The sequence below is a fragment of the Lepisma saccharinum genome, chromosome 5 (assembly GCF_977018435.1).
Source record: "Lepisma saccharinum chromosome 5, izLepSacc3.1, whole genome shotgun sequence".
Classification (NCBI taxonomy): Eukaryota; Metazoa; Arthropoda; class Insecta; order Zygentoma; family Lepismatidae; genus Lepisma; species Lepisma saccharinum.
This window is the reverse complement of record NC_139233.1, coordinates 8,907,135-8,929,618: the sequence shown is the minus strand read 5'-3', so window position 1 is coordinate 8,929,618 and position 22,484 is coordinate 8,907,135. Positions and strand designations below refer to the sequence as shown.

General features: G+C 39.9%; 1 protein-coding gene across 1 annotated transcript; it reads right to left on the bottom strand.

Annotated features, from left to right (window-relative positions):
• Nucleotides 1-1,874: 1,874 nt before the first annotated feature.
• On the bottom strand, nt 1,875-18,200 carry LOC145988189 (uncharacterized). The gene is made up of 5 exons (XM_083123022.1): nt 17,979-18,200; nt 14,959-15,147; nt 9,782-9,952; nt 5,011-5,280; nt 1,875-2,300 (listed from the first exon to the last, which is right to left on the bottom strand). The coding sequence occupies exons 1-5, from the start codon at nt 18,024-18,026 to the stop codon at nt 2,181-2,183; spliced, it is 798 nt and encodes a 265-aa protein (XP_082979148.1). The 5' UTR covers nt 18,027-18,200; the 3' UTR covers nt 1,875-2,180.
• Nucleotides 18,201-22,484: the final 4,284 nt, after the last annotated feature.

The following is a 22,484-nucleotide window of genomic DNA, read 5'->3' as shown; positions in this document are numbered from 1 at the left end:
ACATTATATATATATATATATATATATATACATACATACACACACACACACACACACAAGCACATACATACAAACATACACACACATTTTTTGGATCTGGCCCCTCCCTCGAAAAAGTCCTGGGTACGGCACCGATTGAAGGAGCTATGGATTTTTGCCTTCTGTTTGTAGCAATCAGCAGCAAATGGCTGTCTCCCACCTGCCCCTCCTCCTTTACAGGCACTCTACACAGACTGCCAGCTGTGTATATCGTCATATTTTCCTAAGTCTTACGTTGTTTCTATAAGGAGAATCGTGCCAGAACGTAACATGCTATTTTGTAAACTCTGTCGACGGAATCTACAGAGCAAGCAAACGAAAACAAGTCTCTGCGCAAGTAGTGACTCTAGAGGGCTCGACCAATGAATGCGTGAGAGGGAAGTGAGTGCACGGAGGGGAAAACGCCACTTCAGATACCAGCCGTTTGCAGCAGCGCGCAATACTTTGCTCCGCCAAGTCGCTTTCTACCATTCTCTACGGTAATGTGCGATCAGATTCCCGGAACAGTCTAGAACAGACTTGGGCAACTCGCTTGCTGTTATGGAAGAAAGCGAGCGCTTCGTGCAGTGCGAGATTCCCGACTGCACCTCGAGGCCAGCAAGGTGCAGAGCAGGAGTTGGGGAACAGTTTGCGTCGAGAGTTAAGAAATAATGTGAGGGGTAGACCACCTCCTGTTTCCTCTACCATCCTTACAATGTTACACTGCACAGTTACTAGAAGTCTCCCGCTGAACGAACACGACCGGCGAAGCCTCCTGCCCTTTGCAACGCTACAGTACCGCTGCTCGCTATCTCCCCCCCCCTCTCTCTCTCTCTCTCTCTCTGCAGCTTTTTCACAAATATGGATTGTCCAAGCCTGGATCAGGAACGAGGGAACCGTTTGAAGACAAATATAACTTCAACTCGTAAGTGGAAGATATAGTCGGTATCAACTAAACTGAACAAAAATTATTGTCATATCAAGACTAAGGCCGTGTCCCAAAGGTGCAAGACCGTACTTGAAGCGAGCATCCTCCGATAATGATCTTGGAGTGCGGTCTTCAAGTCGTGGACTGGAAGTGAAAGTCTTTCGAATTGCACTTCGACTGCAGCGCCAAATACGATCAGTAGATAAAACTGAGAACTCGTTGTTTTCCCCGCGTTTTAAACACTTGTTCTCACCATAGGAATCACGTTGCATTTTCAAATGTTCGTACACATACATTTCCACACATTAGAAGCACTTTAACCAACAACTTGCTGACCCATAACGTATATTTAACCTGTCTTGCTGGCTTTCTATCTCCGCGATTTTTAAACAAACGAACAACGTGTGTGGAAATCACGTGACCGAGTCAGCTTCCATCTGCACTGCGAGCTATGCACTTGCGTACTCCTGTTCTTGGCGCTTTCGAACTGTACTAGGTAACGTCACTTCCGCCAAAACCATGCTTCAAGTACGTACTTCGTACCTTTCGGACAGAGCCTAAGTGTCATCTACTGCGCGTTGTTTTGCAATACGAAACTAGTCGTTGAAGTTTCAAGTTTGTGGAGATAATCTTCTACTCAGCATTATACACACACATACATAAGACAGTAAAATCTAGTGTTAAAAATGTCTCATGTAAGCATAGGGACTGGCAACATTGACTTAAGTGTTTTGTCAACATATAATTGACCATTTTAGGATTGATTCAAGAAACGATATAATTTATATTTTTTTTTCTTCTGACACCATAGGGTCTCTTGACTCAAACATGAAATTTGCTACACATTAATGTAAAAAATAACCAAAGGGCTGTTTAAAAATAACAGTGAATCATAAATATACATTTCTTTAATTGAATAATTTATTAGTTTAGTAACAACCTACAGCATTTTGATAGTGAAAGGGTACATAAACATTGATTTGCAAAAAGCGATTAAGAACAAAACAGTTGAGAAAAACGTAAATCAGTTACGTTATTTTCCTAACTAAATTATCTAATTAAGCTCAAATCTGCATCCTACAATTTCACATTTGTAACTTGTATCAGAGACCGGTACACTCTGATACACCATGTTTCCTGGCGTCCTACAGTTTTGACACTGAATCAGTGCGTTTCATAATTTTCGATATAAAATATGAACTCTAAAAAGAATTTATATAATTGTTATCTTGTATTAACCTTCTACCTCTTCATCTACTACTTCTACTTGTTCCTCAACTATTTCGGCTCCGGGTTGCCCATGCTCTATATCCATTCCTTTAATTAGGAAATATAAACAAGTAGCCGACAATGCCTGAAATGGTAATTGTGAGTGAGTGAGAAAACAACATTGAAAGTATATGCTTTGCTTCGATTTCAGACAAAATAAGCTTTAACTACTATCAGATACTCGAGTTAGGACACCAATTAAAAATTAACCAGTAGACCTTCATAAAAACGAGTTACATCAAAATTTAACTTGCTCATTTTTGCGTTAATCTATGGAAACCATTTTTTTAGGATGCCTTCAATTTTTATCGCCGTAAGAAAAAAGTGCCGATTTTTTTGTGTTTTCCAAACGAACCCTCTCTTTGAAATTCTATAAATAAAAAACGTGTGACCCGATCATGATGAAATTTAAATACAGTGCAGGTAGACATGTTTAATGTACAAATTCTTAATTTTCAGATTTTTTTAATCGGCCAAAAGAGAGTTCTTGTCGATTTTGTGAAACAACTTTTTCTTAGTATTGGGTAGTCCTACAAATATGATCTTGGTCTTGTTTGAAAGCTCTTCGCAGCGGTGTTTAAAACACATTACCACTGCAAACTCACATTGCGAAACCGATTTTATACAGATTAATATTCAACGGAGTAGCTGTGCGCGTTGAACATGGCAATACCGCATGCCCTGTAGCTGCCCGACTCAATAGTGATATGCTTTGAACGTGGCAGCGTCGCAGGCGCTATCGCCACTAGACTCAACAGTTATGTGCGTTGAACCGTTGAATATACTGGTTGTATGGATTATGATTTAGTGTTGAAAAAACTTGTTAAGTTGAATTGTTAGAAGTTATAATTGAGTACAAACAGTTGGCATTATACTAGTATTCAGTGGCGGCAACTAGGGGTGCTTGTGAGCTGCTGCCCCCACTATGCCCTCTTAATGCTAAGCCTTTTTTGCCAAGAGAAAGTAAACTGTCCTTGCTCTCCTAGTTGTGACACTCAATCGCCACTATGTTAGTATTTCACAACGCAAGAAGTGAAATATACTTATTTAAATTCTTCAAAACTTAGATTTCATTTAATTTAGCAATGAACATAGGAGAATGTTTCTGTATCTTAATTGATTGATTGATTTGCATTATTTTACTTCGTTTCTTGTGCAGCTTTTGACTAATTTGCGAAGATGGGGATGAATGATCATATGATGAAATTAATGAATCGACACTCGCAAACATCCATGTCCAGGCCAGGATTCGAACCCGGGACTCCTGGTGTCCATATCTGAAGTAGCACGTAGTGAATGCTAATGATTCTCATGTGAACATTTATCTTTATACAGGGTGAACAGAAACTATAGGGACAAACATCAGGAGGTAATTCCTGACAGGTAGAGGAACAAAAACGTTCCTCTCAACATATGTCCGGAAATGGACGGTGAGTCTGCAATAAAGCAATTAGTACCGGTACACATTACATGGCATAACTTTCATGCATTGTACGACAGGTGTTCAAAGTGGCCTCCATGGGATGCAATGCAAGCGTCCACACGTCGTATTATGTATTGCCTCACTTGTTCAAATGTTCCAGCCTGTACCCGAATAGTGTCACAGGCTACACGAACACACTATTCAAGGGTCTGTACACCAGGAACCGGCTAGCATACACAACACTTTTCAGATGCACCCACAAGTACAAATCAAGGAGGTTTAAGTCCGGTGATCGAGCGGGCCATGCCAGTGATGGTGTTGTTGAGGTGTTGACGAACAATAATGCGAAAGTGGGCTGGCGCTCCATCATGCATCAGCCACATCACCTGTCGTATTGCCAAAGGCACATTCTGAAGCAAAAGAGAGTGTTCTGCAGGAAATCCAGATACGTCTGTCCGTTAAGACGTTGTGGAAGAACAAATGGTCAAAGTAGGTGGTCGCCAATAATCCCTGCCCAAGCATTGATTCTGAACAGTTGCTGATGAGACGATTCAACCATTCCCCGAGGATTGGCTGTAGCATACAGATGACGATTGTGTAGGTTGACAATGCCATCTCTACCAAATGTCGCTTCATCGGTGAAGAGGACTGACGACAGAAATCCCAATATGGTGGTGGCCTGTTGCAAAAACCAGCGACAAAATTGTTCCCTTTGAGGAAAACCCGCTGGTGATAATACCTGTACACGTTGTAGGTGATAGGGATAGTAGCGGTTTTCATGCAGGATACACAATACCGTCGCTTGGCTTACACCATGCTGGCGGGCCACTTGCCATTATACTCAATATGTGCAGCACATGTTCCTCTAGATCTGGTATACCCACATGCCGCAGCCGCCCTCCATGTTCACCTGTATGAAAGCATCCATGCTCACACAAACGCTCATAAATGGCTGCAAAGGTTTTGTGGCTTTGGTGGAACCGTTGGGTACGTGGCTCGATAAATCCGTGCTGCCTCTCGACCGTTTCCATCTGCTTGACCGTATACGAAGATCATCTCGGCTTGTTCCTGGTATGAATAACGGACCATGATGCTTCGACGTAGCTCCAATCACACAATCTGCAGCACAAAAAAGCACACTGTGAGTGTTGTTATGAGAGGATGATGTCGTTCTTCAGTGCCATCTACCTTGGGAAATATGCGTTTCCGGACATATGTTGATATGAACTTTCTTGTTCCCTTACCTGTCAGGAATCACCTCCTGAAGTTTGACCCTATAGTTTCTGTTCACCCTGTATATAAAAATAGTGTCTTATTTCTATGACAGCAATGTTTCAAAATCTATGATGTAGAAATTAGTGGAACCACTAACCAGAAATAGGCAAGTCAGCATTGCGGCGCCTCCTATGAATAGACCAGCAAACTTTATCGCCTCTTGTATTCGTCTCCCGCAGCCGATCTCCTTATAGGCTCCACAAGATGGCGGACTGCCTAGCTTCACCTCGGCCAACCACTTCTCGATAGCATCAGTCAGTGAATCCAACCAAGGAAGAAACCATTTTACCCATTCCAGGGCCGCGCTGGAATCGAAAGTAGAGAATATCGAATAGTCTACTTTTCCGTGGCCTCCACAACATTTGGCCTGAAATGAAAATATAGGGGCATTACACGAAAGTGGTCCTCCACCATGTAAATAACAAGATGAGTTAATTTGGAATTATTATTCTTTTTAATTAGATTAAGGTTTAAATGATTGTTAATGAATTCAACTGGCATATATTATGAACAAGAGTTATTAGCATCTGTAGCCTATGCGCTTGACAGACAAGTCAAACTTTGCTACATTTTTATAGCGTCACACACGTAGAGTGAGATTACTGTCGTAACATCTCTGGAATTTCAACATTTTCAGTTTGGCAACGAGTCGTAACTTCTGAAGCAACCAATCCGCAAGCGAGCCGATGACGTCATCTCAACCCAGCACCTATCGCTATCCATCTTACTCAGGCTTTAGACTGTTGGTAGGCTCACTAACTGGATCGCGCTGTCAGCTGGAGTTATTATGAAAATAATCTGGCTCTAACACATTTTCGTTGATGCTTTTCATGCATTCGGGCTATGTCATTATACTCAAGTATTTACATGTGCTGGCACACACCACAAAGTGTTTAATTATGAATATTTTAATGCAATCTCATGTTTAGAACCTTACAATTAATGTGTGCATGAATGTTACATACATAACGCTAGAATACGCCTTCCACGATTACACTCTATTCCGGTAATCTCTGGAGCAAACGAACGAAATCAAGTAGTGACTCGAGAGGGCTCGACGAATGAACACGTGAGAGGTGAAGTGACTGCATGGAGGAGAAAACGCGGCTGCAGCTACCAGCCGTTTCGCAGCAACGCGAACTGCTTCGCTCCGCCCAACTCGCTTTCCCTACCATTATGCGCGACCTTGCTCCACAGATTACCGAGACTGGGTGTAGATGCAGAGCCTCTGTCATTCTGAGAAAAAAACACTTGACAAGTACTGACTGTCAACAGACTCTTATGCTAAAAGTTAAAATTATTTTACATGTGACAACAATGTACACTTTTGCATACGACCAAAAGCACATGTCCACCTGGTGGTGAAAATTCGAACTATTATTTTTCTTTCCTCTCAGCATTTCTTTTCCCGTGGTCTCCATAGTCTGTCTATATACCAAGTTTCAGCTCAATCCGCCGCTTCGAACGGGCTCCAGAGTGGAACTGTAATTCTAACCACCTGTTACTTGAAAGTCATATTACTCAGAAATTACGTATTTCCGGACCCATCTTGATATGAACTTTTTCCTTCTCAATGCTGTGTGCGTGTGTAAAATATGTATATATTGGACATTCCATTGTCACGGATGTGACACGCTGACTACATTTTTTATATTAAACTAACTAAAGTACTGATACTTAAGCAACATTTTTCTTACAGTCCCTGTGCAATGAAATATAAAACTTAACACTGTTGATTAAAATACTTCTCCACATTTGTAGCTAGAAGTGAACAATTTTGTGTCACGGGTTGGACAGACAAAATACTGCCACTTTACTTAACCCATTGACGTTATGTTTAAATACCTTTGGAGGTGACCAAGAAATCATATTTAAATTCCGTAGTGCGGCAGTTTGGAGTGCAAAAATAAATTAAAATAAATTGCCTATATAAAAGTTTTCTAAGTTTTCCATAAGAAACAAACTTCGGATCAAAGGGTTGAAATGTGAGAATATATAAGCTTTATTGGCTCAAGTTTCAAAGGAATATTAGCATTGAACACCAGACTCCACGAAAAATCGAGTTTTAACAGATTATATAGGCTAAATATGCATAAAAACTCGAAAATGACTTATAAATTTAAATTGGTCACTAAGCTGGGAAAAATGCAAAATTTTGATGCCATAATGGCAGCTGAGGAGAGCGACATACGATAAAGAAATGTTTATTTTCTTACTCCACACAAACACATCGAGTGACTCCACACAGAAGGAATTTCAAACATCAAATATCTGGACTTCGTTTTAGAATGAATACAAGTGACATCCATGAGCTACACACTGAACTACGTGCATTTCTATCGAGCAGTGTAGCATTGCGAGCTGAGCTTGTCATACGACTTATGTGTCATAACAGGTTCATGCGAGTCCTGCTCGTCATATGACGCGAATAGGTTAATTAGAAATTTATTTTAATTTCTGTGAATTGTCAAATTATGAAAATTAAATTATTTAAGATAAAAACAAAAGTAATTGACCTTTGAATATTCTAGTGGAGCTGAAGGGGAAATCAATTGTTTCTTGGTGTCACGCATGGGAGACAGTAGAAAAAACAAGTAAATGAAAAAGTTAAAATAAACTAATAACATGTAACGTAGCTTCTACTTTTTAAGTTGATCATGTGTAATAATTCAATTTTTACCCAAGAGACAATTTTCAATTTTAGATTGTTTACTCACAAGATAGGATAAAGATACAACATTGCAATTAATCTTAATATGTTCAAGGCCACTTTCACATGGAATGCCCATTATACGAGGAGGAGTGAAATAAAAGCCTTAGAAGTGTCATAAAATGTTTAATATTCATGCTATAGTGATGAGATTTGGTGATGCTGTTGCTCGTACTTTACTTTCTCTCCAATAGATGGCAGAAGAATGTTGGTGACCAGTCGTCATTGTTGGAGCAGTTTCAAGATGGCGCCCCACTAACAACATGCACCAAGGAAGAACAGCGTTCTGTGATCAGATTTTTGACGATTCAGGGTATTAAATCTATGGATATTAATCGTAGAATAAAGACGCAGTATGGTGAAGCTTGTGTGTCACAGCAACAGGTATATGAGTGGGGTAGGACATTTAGAAGTGGTGTGACATGCTCCTCGCACAGGCCAAGCATCTGACCCTTTTCTGGGACCAAAACGGCGTTATTCTGGAGCACTACACGCCTAGGAGACACACAGTAACTAGTGCTTCATATTGTGATCTCGTGAAGAACCATCTGAAACCTGCAATAAGGTCAAAACGACGCGGACTGCTGTCGTCAGGTGTCATTTTGCAGCATGACAATGCTAAGCCACATACTGCCCGAATGACTATTGCGATAGTTAACGACTTGCATTTTGAGTGCCTACCCCACCTTCCTTACTCCCCAGATTTGGACCCAAGTGATTAGAACCACTTAAAGAGGCCCTAGAAAAAGACAGAAGTTGCATACGTGTCACGCAGCCAACCTAAATACTTTTTTCCCTTGGCATACAAGCACTTTGTAAACGATGGGAAACTTATTCAACGTGGAGGGGATTATGTAGAAATATGGTAACCCCTTGTTTCACTTCTACTGAATACATATATTTTTACAGCACTTTTAAGGTTTTCAATTGACTCACCCTCGTACATGTATACGTATTTATATATACATACATATATATTTATATCGTGCGTTCATTTCGATCTTCAGCCGAGAGATCGGGAGAAGCGTGGCGGGCGGCACTGGTGGAGATGCCGACATTTGCGGCCTGTAATGCCCGCTTATTTTTATGGACATATGCAGACAATTATATAAATATTGCAAAACGAGCACTAACCTGTGTTATAAGAGTAAGGATTTAATTTTAGTAGCTTAGTGGCTGTATGTGCTGATGATTTTGACACGCCCATCTCCTGTGAAACACGGCGTAGAGGTTTGTTTGGAGAACGTTCTAACGCTGCACCAATTTCATCGAGTTTTGCTTCGGTTACAATCCGTCGTTTTTGCTTAGGTGTTTTAAAATTTAACGATCCAGTTTCTCGTAATTTAAGGACAAGATGTCTAACCGTATCTCTGTGTGGAGGTGAAACGCCTGGGAAATTCTGTACAAATTGCCTACACACGTCTCGACACGAGTCTGTTTTCACGTAAGTGTCATACATAAGAATTCTTTGTTCTAACGTGAACCTTGCGTCTGTCATTCCAATCGTCTCACTGACACAACACACATACACACTGCAATAACACAAACAAGTAACCAAGAATAACACTCTTGCGCACAGTACGAAATTAACATGCTCTTTGTTTACATCTGCTTGCCACTATATTCACAGCTCTGTCTTCATCTAGTCGCGAAGGAACAAAAAACTCGAGCTCGGAGATTTCGGATTGCAAGGAAGCTCCCGAACACCATTGACTTTTGACGGTTTCGTCTGCAGCATAATCTTGATACAGTGTTACACATTCGAAACCTCCAAACGATCCCCATCGACACAAAACTCTTTCAAGGATATCAACTTAAGCAGGGCGTTACTGGTCAAAACTATGATTAAGATGTTTTAGGGTATTATCTGTGGCTCTTAACATCGTTTCTAAAGCGTATTTATTTGTGTATATAAGGGCAGAACTTGGATGAATTACAGAAGAACTTTTGCGTGTTATAACACAGGTTAGTGCTCGTTTTGCAATATTTATATAAATGTCTGCATATGTCCATAAAAATAAGCGGGCATTACAGGCCGCAAATGTCGGCATCTCCATCAGCGCCACCCGCCACGCTTCTCCCGATCTCTCTGCTGAAGATCGAATTGAACGCACGGTATATACTCATATGTACATGAGTATTTAGTAAAAGTAATTACCTTTCTATGCATATGATCAAATAAAGCAATAGTGCTAGTATCCTTTGCTATCAGGTCCGCTAGTTTCCCGGCTTTCTCTTGGCCAATCCTCTGCCTATGCTTATAGTTGTAGAAGGCAAAGGAACCAAGGAAAATCTGAGCCACTGCCAGAAGCACAACCAATCCCAATGCCTGTAAAACATGTACTCAGATGTCTTATGTTATCTCATAGAACATGTATTAAAAATTATGAGATTTATTTAGTATGTACTGAATAAGTCTTCACTAATATGGCTTAAAATTAATATTGAGCAAAAGTTGGAGCTTCGTTGAGTGTACGATCGGAATATGATTCCATTGGTACTAATCAGACTGACAAATAGATCATTTATCTAGAAATAAGATCGCATAGATACCTGTACCATACTTTGAAATCTGCAATAGTTGCTCCACTTATTGACACGTGGCTGGAGAAATGGGATGAGGAAACTGAGAACAAGCTTCGCGCTATCGAGCCCAGTGCATATCGTTCCGCGCACCGTCATTTTTATCTCGACTTCGAATTGGACACAGCCGTCTCATCCAGAGTCATTTGCTGCAAGGACTGGGCCTGACATTTGTCTTCTTATGTAATGTAATTCTAAGTGTTCGGCACTTATTCTTATTGAATGTGCCGATTTTACATTCCTCGGAGAAAGTTTAAATCTTCCCAACTGTTTATCATACATGTTGTGAGATCATGACAGTGTTTTAAACATGTTTTTAGCTTTTCGAGTAGAACAAGCCTCTTACACTGTTCTTGGGAAGTTTTTAGTTCCTCCTAACCTTTTGAATGTGTTGTGTATGTCCTATGCAACTACCTTCACAACATTGCCCTTTCAACGTATCTCAAGGAGCCCTTTACTCCCTTTTTTAACACTAAGGCAATGGTTTTAACATTAACATGTTTCCCTCGTATATTTTGAAGAGTGCAAAATGACCATGTGTGCCAACCCACCTAAAAAGTAATAATTCTTCACTCATTCATTTTATATAAGCTGAAACATGAAGCTATGTGAAGCCATATGACGAGATATGCAGGTAGGACCCAACACATTCCAAACCTCGGACATTTATGGAGATTGTGTGATAAGCAGCATGCTCCTGCCATCTTCGTCCCGGTAGGTGGCCATTTATTAGAGGATGGGTGGACCTCAGAGCCGCATGGAATCAGAACCGATCTTGAATCAGGCGTCCTTCCAACTGGACCACTGCGAGTCATCCTTATACGAGGTGTGGCAAACAAGTAATGAGACTGATTTTCTTTTAACCATGAATATCATTCTTTTTACGAATCAAGCTTATCGCCTTCTAAATAGCTCCCTTGGACAGCTACACGGTGACGAAAGCCTTGTTTCCATTGTTCGTAGCAGAGCTGGAAGGCATCTGCTGGAATACCCTTCAGCTCGTTGGTCACGCTCTTCTGAATATTATCCAAAGTACCAAATGGCGCCCTTTCAAGTGGTTTTTGAGCCGGGGGAATAAAAAGAAGCCACAGTGAGTGACCGGCGAATACGGGTCCTGATGAACAACAGGATTGCTCTTTTCTGCCAAAAAATCATTGCTGGAGACTGCCGTGTCATGGGGCATTGTCGTGGTGCATCATCCAAGTGCAAAAATTTGATGGACGGTAAACTGGTTTAAATTTATCTCATTACTGATCATTCTCAACGTCAATCGACGATCTCACCTAACAAGACACCTCGCTCTTTTCACATTGTCGTCCGTTTTTTGAGGTTGAAGGTCTTCCCGCACGAGGTTCTTCTTCACTATGTTCTCGGCCTTCAAAAAAGGACTTGTGCGTCTGAACACTTGTGCCCTGGATAGGGAATGTTCTCCATAAGCTCTTTGTAACTGTTTATAAGTCACAGTAGCGGATTCGCCAAGCTTTACACAAAATTTGATGGCAAAACGTTGCTCAAACTTTTTGCCAGTCCATTTTCGTAACGCACCTCACAAACACAACTTCGCCTCATTCGCTCTCAACAATCGCGTAGCAACTGTAGCAAGTTCAAAGTTGTACTAATGGTCGAATCACACGGAACTGGATTTCCAGTTAGTTGGCGCTCAACTGGCTGGCTACCTGCCCGGATCTGATGGCTGCCTGGCTGGCTGCTTGACTGGTCATGAGGAATAGGACATGTTCTAATTGCTACTGGCTTTCCTCTGTTGGATTCTGTGGAACAGCCGATCAGAGCATGGCCACGTGAAGATAATCTGCGAGTTTGCAGAAGAGAGTTTTTTGTCTGTGGTTTCCGAACGTTGGCTAAAAGGAAAGAAGTAGAGATGACGTGCAGTGCATTCGTGTTCAGTTCATTAATATTTATGTATTTATGCAAAGCGATGAGATGTGTACGTGACAAATATGATTAGCCGAAAATATAAACCCTTATTATTACAAGGTGTTTTTTTTTTTATGTTCTTTTTAATCCTGCGAATTTCATGCATGGATATTACGGGACAGAATTTTTCCTGTCGGAACGGGGAAATTTTTAAATCGCGACATTCGGAACGGGAAAAATTCGCAATTTCCCGATGTTCGAAATTTCCCGAAGCTCGATAAATCTCGATTTCTACACGTCATATTCACCTAAAGTGATTGTTTTTGCCTTTCTGTACTAAAAACTAACAATTACCGATAAGTTTCAGACACTTACAATGCAGAAAACGTCGAGAATTAACGACTTTTTAAAGTGACCATTCGGTATTTCCCGACTGCTCGGGATCCTGAAAAGTCTGGAAGTCATTTCCCGAAGTCGGGATACCGCACAACCCTAATCGATATGCATACTCGAGTTCATTAAAAAGATTTTTCGACGCATTGATTACCATATTGTTTTCGAGCCAATTTCTAGTCCATACTTTTGTTTCTTAATTTTTAATAAAAACACAAAGCGTTCTGCAACATTCTTCAAGTTTCTCGTCCATCTTTAGAGATTGTCAGCTCCGCGCAATGTCTTATGGGAACAAAAGTCTATCGACAAGTAAGATAACAAGTATCGTGTGAGGCGAAAACTAGCAAATGGGTAGCCAGTCCAGTGCAACTAGGGCATTCCTACTGGAAATCGAGTTCCGTGTGAAGGGGAAGGCAGCAGCGTCGTCGATTCGTGCGCAGTCTTGCCAGTCCCATTACTTTTCTGCCACGCCTCGTATATATGTATGTGTATTTACATCTATATGTATAATTTGTCCGTTTATTCGTCCTTCTCTCCCCTTCCCCGGTCCCCAAATTAAGACAATTTTTGTAGGATAGAAATGACCTTGGCATTGAAGAAGTGAATGAATATGCAATACATATCGGAAATACGTAATTTATTGTTTTATACGCGCTAACTTTACAATACATGTAATCTCGCAATTATTTAGCTATTCGTTTGTTATACTTTACAAAATTTGGAAAAGGGGGGGGGGGTAAATACACTGCTGTTTGTGAAAATTGCAACACCCAGAAATAATGGCCCAAATGAATCCAAACTCGGAGGATGTGTAGAACAGTGTACCAGCAATAAGTGATTAGGATTGCAGAGAGATGGCGTGCATGTAGGCCCAGCAGCGCCCTCTCTTGTGTGACCGGAAAGATCACTGTTACGCCAAGCTCAGTTAGTGAAGAGCCGTCAAACGAAGTGGAAACGTGAAAACAAGTGCTGGTATGCCTCGTCGACGTCAAAGGGTGCAATATCTGCATGTGAGTGAGTTCGAACGGGGCAGAATGAGCGGTCTCCGGGAAGATGGTTTGTCATACCGTGACATTTCGGTTTGTACAGCGCATGCTGCTACGACAGTGATGCGTGTGTGGAACCAGTGGATAGAAGAGGGTCGTACACAGCGACGAGCAGGTACTGGACCACGCAATGTGACCACAGCACGGGATGACCGCCATCTTGTCCGCGAGGCTGTAACGCACCGTACAGCTTCGTCCACAGTGTTGGCTTGACGCTGGAGCACTACAACGGTTGTGGACCTGTCTGCGTCGACGGTACGACGATGTCTGCTGTGGGTTGGGCTGGTGGCACGCATGCCATTGCGTCGGCTTCCATTGTCCAGAAACCACAAACGCCTCAGACTGCAATGGACACGTGAATGCCGTCGCTGGCATGCTAAGTAGCAAACTGTAGTGTTTTCGGACGAGTCCCGCTTAAATTTGTCCTACAGTGATGGCCGCATAGGTGTTAGATGCTACCGTGGTGAACGCAATGTGGCAACCTGCATTGTTGAGCGGCATAGCGGACAAACGCCAAGTGTGAAGGTTTGGGGCGCCATTGGACACAACATGCCATCTCCCCTCCTACGTATTGAAGGCAATCTGAACAGCAACCGCTACGTCAAGGAGGTTTTAGAGCCCGAGGCACTGCCCCTCCTTCTCCTTCAGGCAACTTCACATGCCATATTTGAGCAGGTCAATGCTCGGCCACATGTGGCGAGGAATGTGCAAGCCGTCTTCGAAGAACGACAGTTACCACTGCTTCACTGGCCTGACATGTCGCCCATCGAACATGTCCGGGATATGGTTGGTCGGCAACTTGTTCGTCATGGTCCTCCAGCAACCACTGTTGACGCTTTGTGGACTCGCATACAAACCGCGTGGAGGGAGCATATCCAGGAACATATCCAGGCCCTCTTTGATTCCATGCCACGACGTGTAGAGGCTCTGTTTGCAGCACATGGGGGCTTCACACCATACTGAATTCTCAAGCTCAGAGATCATATACAGGTCTGTAAATCTAATCATTTGTGTATTGGCATGTACCTAATCTGTGGTATAAAGTTCATTTCAATCATACGTTTCCTTCTTGGTGTTGCAATTTTCACAAACAGCAGTGTATAAGAGCCGACTGTATAACGTTTACCGCGTGGGGTTAAGGCGGGTATACTTACTCAAAAATTTGGATTTGCACTCAATGTTAATTGGGCGTTACAGCTTTTAACTATACTTATTTTATCACTACGTTTCGAAAGAGAACCTCTCGTTCTCAAGTGAGCACATTTATTTTTGCTTGTGGGGAGGATTAAACCTATGATACACCTGTGATTCTACTACCGTAACTTCCTACTCCACGGCGCCCCTCGCAAGAATTCTCTACTAATTTTGCTCTTAATTCAAGCAAATAAGATCCCCTCTCCACTTGTTCATTTAACCATGTGTTATACTAATTACTTACACACTTCAACCACACTTCATCCTTCTTAAGTATTATTGCAACAGACGAAACGCTAGGTGGAATAAAGGTAAGTACACCAATCGCAATCAGCCAGGCTCCTGGTTGGTTATCATAGGCTAATTCCATGATGGCCGTCCCATACTTACCAATTAGAAAGGCACCAATGCCTATGTATACGGCTCCTCCAGCCTAGAAGAAACATGCAATTAAAAATAGAACTGAATTATTAGAAATTCCAGCCCGTATTCATGTAAATTTGCTCTAAGCATCAAAACGGTAATTAATATACGCGTGTACGTAAATTATTTATACACTTTCGGGGTACAAATCCAAAAACTACAAAGCATATCAACATAAGAGCGCAAAGCTGAACTCTCAGGGGTTTTAAAATTGGCGGTAAGTCTATAGAGTTCGCGTTTTCGCCGCCAGGCTCCGCCACTTTCAACGTTAACGCGCCTCGCGGAGAACAGCTTGTTCGTTATTGAGTACGCAGAACAAATTCGTACATCAGTGTTTAGCGGACCTTCAGAAAACTGAATCACTCGATATTGATGAACTGAAGTTGATAATTACCGATTTCCCAATGAACAAATTGATATCACATTGAGGATCTTTTGTAAACGTGTTAGGAAGTATATCTCCCAGGTGGCACTAGCTAAAACTGTAATGCGAACTTTGGTATCACAAGTTAAAATTATATGATTTATGGTCCAACATGTAGGTATTAGGTTCTGATGAGTACACATACTGTTTTGATATTACTTAATAGCGTTGTTGCTGATGGTTGATTTAAATACAGGTTCGTTTTACAGTAAAAATATAAATGAACTTAATACGTCAGATCAAATGTTTGCAAATGTCAACCTCTTCATGTGACAAAATCTTCTGTCGCGTTTCAAAAAATAGGGTCCATCCTCCACCCTCGATTTTGGTAGTGATTTTTCTTTTTAGAAAAATTGTGTGTTGCAAATTGTTAAAATCAAAATTCTGGAGCGCAGAAACTAATATTTACGAGTGTACATCCGTTTAAAGTGGAGATACAGCCGTTTAAAGTTGCGAGGTGGAAGTCTACTTGCGGCCATGTCAGTTTCGTAGCAGCCACCCGCACCCGTACCGATAGATATATAACAGTCGCTTTTTCAGGTCTAAACCAAAAAAATTGACCTACCGCTGCCGCGGCCCCGCCTTTTTCTATAGTCCCTTTAAAGGCATGTTAGAACCTGCGCAACACTATTTTTCGACAATTCACTCAAACATAAGGAAATTAAACATTCACAATCCACAAGTCACTCAAAAGAAGAAAAAGAAAATGTGCAGACGTGCTCCTGTGACATGAATTCATGATGGAAGCCCTGAAAAACCGTAGTGACGTTACGTAGGCATGGAATTTTAATATTACAAAAATGTACGTTTCGTAGCACGTAGGTCTCTAAAAAATTTCCTTCCGCGCTAGTTAAAAACACCCTTCCTTAGAAGAAACTTCATTTTGGACGAAAAGATTTGAAATGTGGTAGAAATCGAGGGTGGAGGATTTCCGGACGGAGCCAAAAAATATATCATTTTTATACTTTTGATTGTAATCAACATATTACCATTGACTTCTATTGGCAGATAAAGAAACTTCAGAACATTTCATCTTCAATAATAACTTTTCTTGTATGTACACATTGCTTGCATCGTAGAATTATTTCTCTTGTGCCTAAGTTTATTACAAGCATAAAAGCACAGTTTTTCGTTGTGACGTTTGAGGAGAACACACGCTCCTTTCACAGACATTCATATTTTGTTTGCTTAAAGAAACAGTTATAACAATGGTTAAAATTTTTTAAACAAAAAAAATCAGTTATGCAATGGATGTTGTCAATGTTACATTGTTGTAATATAGCAACTTAACTGTGAAAACAAGCAGTCTGTTATATTTTTATTCCCGATAAAAATGTTGATAACATTATTTTTTATTTAAAAATTATAAATTCCAAATATCATCAGGGAGCGGGTGTTCTCCTGAAACGTCACAACGAAAACATGTGTTTTTATGCTTGTAATAACCATAAACTACAAGAGAAATAAATCATTTCATCTTCAAAAAATGTACAAAAAACACCCAGACAATTTATCTCTCCGTGGTGGATAACTTTGTCAACTGGTAATCAAGTGTTCCCTGATTCGAGGAACATTTCACAATAGTTCAGATGCCTGTGTAAACTGTAGGTTTAGTTCCGATTAAACTATCCGAGCATAGAGCCTACTTAAAACTAATTTTGTTTTTGTCAAATTTAAAATAAGATCCTTAGGAAAATATTTGGACCTAAAAGGGATGAGGAGACAGGTGAGTGCAGAATGTTACATAATTTAGAACTGCATAATTTGTATTCATGTCCAGATATTATTAGAATGATTAAATCAAGAAGACTTAGGTGGGAAGGCCATGTGGCACGAATGGGAGAGGAAAGAAGAGTTTACAGGATTCTTGTTGGGAAACCTGATGGTAAGAGACCAGTAGGAAGACCAAGACGAAGATGGAGGGATAATGTTGAGATGGACCTAAAGGAAATCTGTAGGGATGGAAAAGAGTATATAGATCTTGCTCAGGATAGGGACAGATGGAAGGCCTGTGTTGCTGCAGCCATGAACCTTCAGGTTCAAGAAGGCTAGATAGTTAGTTAGTTAGTTTCAAATTTCTTACTTCTAGTTGTGCTTAGGTCATGCATGTTCCGTTGTGTTAGTATTTTCACCTATTTTCCTGCAATCATTCTTCACCTCATCATCGAAATAAACCTAAGGATTCAGAGTGAAATTAATTGCCCAAAAATGCAATGTAATACTTTGGTATTTCGTTCATATAATAATTGATAATGCATACATACATATTTTAAATAAGACTTTTCTTGCAGTACTGCATATAGAAATAATTCTCAAAGCTTCACTTGAACAAATAAACACATAAGATGATAATAAGGGATATATAAATCCAATATACTTAAATTCACTTACGTGTGCATTTTAAATTAAATACTTACAACAATAGCTATGTTGCAAATCATAAGACCTAATTTATAGAACCCCATCTTTCTTAGATCACTTCACTTTTCACTAGATTAAAAAATCTAATAACTCAAATTATATCCTCAGACCAAAATTCCCATTTCAGTCTGCGAGAGTAACGAGTTCTGTTACCTACAATTTGTTAAAACTCAAGATTCGTAAAAGTAACAACGACAAAGATGGTTTTCATTGCCACAGGCACATAGTGTCAGAACAGATGTGTTGATATATCTCTTGTAGGCGTTACGTTTCTCTTTCTCTGTTGTGAATTGAAAACCCACCACTAGGTGGCAGAATGAACATTTCAAATGGAAAAATTGACAATATTTTGCATTTTTTTTTACTTGAAGGGTATAATTGCTTTTCCTACCCAGTTATTTTTAATAAGACATAATATTAGATGTAATATTCTTCAAACTAAAAAGTTTTTATGTCATTAGTAATCATCCTGCTTTTGACAAATTGATAAAAACAGCATGCGACTAAATTCAGTCAATATTAGAAAACCATTAACCTCCAAAAAATAATATTTCTACACTTGTAAGTCTAGAAACTGTAAGGCTATGTGTGACGTAAAATTAATGTAATTATAAAAATGTGGTTCAGCGGCAATAAAAATACTCGCTTCCCTGCAAGGTTTTATGTGTGTTATCTAATGCTACGGCGGTAAGTGAATTTTAATAGTACATTTTCAATGGCAACATCTACCACCGCAATGTAGGTCACAGTTGGACGGATCAACCTCTGTGAATTTTGATTTTCACATATCCTCATGACGTTACAGGTTTTGTCACATCCGTAACTGCATGATACTCTTTAAAAGTAAACAAACGCCTTTGGTAGTGTTCTTAGTAAGAATGAAGCAGCTTCTCGTTGTCATAATTGTCTTCAGCATTCTTAATCACAGTTGTAACTGTACGTACTACATTTCAGAATATTTTGACATAATATTCATCGTTTACAGCCATCTTTTCATGCAAACACATTTCACTGTTAACGAAATGAGCCTTCAAAGCGATTTTTGTTATTGTTTTATATTACATTCTTTTATTATATTTCGCTTCCTTTTCATAAGATTTAAGTTAATTACGCAGCTGAAATGATAAGATGAATTGCTTATGTGAATCGTCTATGACTAATCCTGGATTCGAACCCAAGAACTCTGGTATTACAGTTCCAGTAATTATTTTATATGCAAAGTAGCTGCTAGCGATACAAAAGAGCAGTTATTTTCATTTGCTACATTTTCACCACCAACCATGTAGTATAATTTTACTTTTCCAGTAAATATTGTAAGTTTGCCTCATAGTGAATTTATTTGAAACGAACCTGATATGTACGGACTTTCCACCCTGCATTAATATTTTTTGTGGACTTTACATTCTATGTTAAGAGAAAACACTTCATTCATTAGAGAAATAACTATTTTGAGCATATTTTTATTAATTTGTGAGCAAGAATAGGTGTCTTAAATTTATCTTGTGCATAATTAAAATGTTTCATCATCAACATGATTTGTCAAACTTTAAAATCCAATATCCTAAACAAATTGTCATGATTGATTGAATTAGATTATTTTACATAGCTTTTTTGTCACTTTTGTCTAATCGCGACAGAAGGATGAGTGATGATATGATGAAATAGATGAAGGGAAACTCATAAACAACACCAGTGTCGAGTCCGGGATTCGAACCCTAGACCCCTGTCGTCGTATCGCGCTGTGCTAACCACTTCGCCACGGCTGAAAGCTGTGATTATTGGGAGGAGTTCGTTGCGCATGGAGACATGATGGAGTAAATGGGTGAGCCTAAAAGAGAGGTTGTATACTTTGTAACGCTCGTGGGGGGGATAGAGACGTTACATGGAGTGCGTAGCTCAGTTCTTTAGACATTTGAAAATACAATTTATTTCTTACAATTTATTCACCAAAGCTTATACATATAATATTTCTAAGTTCTATCCCTAAACTAGTTAAGTCTAAGATATCTGTAGGAGACTATCAAATATTTAGTGTAAGTTAGTAAAAAAGATGTCCATTACCGTTCAATATTTGGGGGAGGGGGGATTTATAGCAAAATGTCTCCCTGTCCCCTTGTTTACCAGTGACCCTTCAAAGTCGTTCCGATCTTAGTGGCTGTTTATACATATGTCCATTTCCTCAAGTTGCTCATGATGGATAATCATCAGATTCCCATATTTAGTCCTAGAGCAATTATCCATATTTGGGAAATCATAAGTTCACTGTTTTCTTTGTTTTCAGAGAACCTTGAAGTTGTTTATAACTTTGAAAATAGTTCACCCATTTATGGGATAGCCATTCCATTTTCATGCTGCTGGTTCGCAAAGAGACAGAGACTGCATGCTTTAGTGTTGCACTCTGATATGCGTAAAATAAAGTAGATTCCCAATATTGTTTAGACTAGCACCAAGTCAATGCCCATGAGTTCTAATATTTAATAAAGATAAATGCATTCTATTAATTGGTCCGTTGTAAAGGATGTTGTAAAATCCATCCGTTGCAACTTTTAGAATGTTCCATTCTTCTTCTGTCGCCGACCTACGTGGCGGAGTGAATAGCGCAACGCACTACGACGCCAGGGATCCCTAGTTCGAATCTCTACCTGGATATAACTGTTCTTGTGACTATCCAGATTCCATCTATAACTAATCCTCATCGTCGCGGTTGGCAAGAAGTGGCAGAAAAGCGATGATAAGTATAAATCAAATATTTTTTGTGTCTGTGGGCATAATTTTGAGGCATTAATTTTTAACGGTTCCATAGATCCCTTGTACGTAAGCTGCAGCTCCCCATGGTTTCGCGGTGTATACTTTGGGAAACACTGTTTTTGCTAAACTTACATAGTGCAGTATAAATAAACTTGATGTACGTGATGCACGTATCAAAACATATTTATAGTAACATTATGAAAGACCCAAGTTCAGAGTAAATCGTACAAAAACTGTAAAATTACTTTTAAAGTGATGAAAATTTTAATAAGAAAACCTGTTTCCTTTAAAAATCGAACAAGATTTATCTCTCTGTAGTATCCTGCTTCTTCTGCACATATCCAGAAGATAAGATGTGTCTCGAAAACCCAGACCGTTATGGTTTTGAGTGTCCAGGTGACGTTCAATGTTTGTTGGTTCGAATGGAACGTAAAAAGAATAATGGTAAGTTACTTTAAATGCCCATGTATTCTTGACTTTCATATTAATTAAAGTTATATACGAGGCGTGTCCGGAAAGTAAATATACAAAGATTGTGAAAATTCCTCAAAATGTTCAGTGATACAACCATGTCCAAATACAGCTTGTGTCATAATGATTCATTGTATTTCAGGTCCTATATTTGGAGTATATAAAGTCAGTCTGAAGAAAACTCATCACAATCCATATCATACGTTATGCGAGCTCTATTCGGCCTCCTTTAGCGTCACTAGCAATGTCAAAGTGACAGAGACTCGCTGCAGCATGTCCGTTGTCACGGTTAAGATTCGATTTTTCAGCTCATCGAGAATTTTGGGCAAGGGTTGTTACGTACGCAGCAACAGTATTTGCTTATCTGCAGACGAAGAACTCGCACGGCGTTAGATCAGGTGACCTAGGAGGTCACCTGCGAACTAAATTCCGACCAGCGGCCAAACAATAATCTTCAGGAAACCCAGAAGTTTCGCCTCAACGTGTGGGAGTTTCAAGGTGTTGCTACACAACTGATTTCTGTCCAGTCGTACACGCTACCTTTTGCTGTCAACATGCACCCTTCGCTTGCATTTCAGGGAGAGGCAGGTAATCGGAGATCCAGTTGCTTGCCCTAGTTATAACATTCATAATGTTCATTTTTATATGTACGGTCACCGGCAATAAATATGAGACGTGTCTGAAATAGTGTCTTCCCTGCAATGCGTTTTCTGTGTTGCCTAACTCTACGGCAATGTGTCAGCTTCAATCAGGGTTCTTAAAGGTCCTGGAATTTTAAATAAATTCAATTCCGGTCCAGGAGAGAAGCGTAAATGGGTTCTGGACCGTAAAGAACCTTTTTATCTGTAAAGTATTTCAATTCGGTCCAGGAACCATTTTTCCAGATGAATTTAAATACGGTCGAGGAATATTTTTTCCGGATCAATTTAAATAGCGTCCAAGATCCGTATTGAAATGAAACAATACGCAACTTGTACCAAATTTAAATTGTGCGAGATAAAAGTATCCGGTCCTGTTACCGAACCCAATGGAACCCATTGGAATGTACAACAATCCCAGAGTTGTTCGAGGTCCAGGAATTGTAAATAAATTCAATTCCCGTCCGGGAGAGAAAATCAGCAAGTGTAAATGTGTTCTAAACCACAAGGGAACCTTTTTGTGTTTAAAATGTTTCAATTCGGTCCAGGGACCTTTTTCCCCAGATTAATTGAAACATGGTTCAGGAATTTTTTTTCTGGATCAATTTGAATACGGTCCAGCAATGTTTTTTTTCAATGAAACAA

Coding starts and splice junctions, on each gene's coding strand:
- LOC145988189 (XM_083123022.1), bottom strand. CDS start 18,026: ATGGGGTTCTATAAATTAGGTCTTATGATTTGCAACATAGCTATTGTT. Junction 9,953..14,958: donor ATGAAGTGTGGTTGAAGTGT/GTAAGTAATTAG, acceptor CATGTTTTACAG/GCATTGGGATTGGTTGTGCT. Junction 2,301..5,010: donor TGCTGACTTGCCTATTTCTG/GTTAGTGGTTCC, acceptor TTACCATTTCAG/GCATTGTCGGCTACTTGTTT.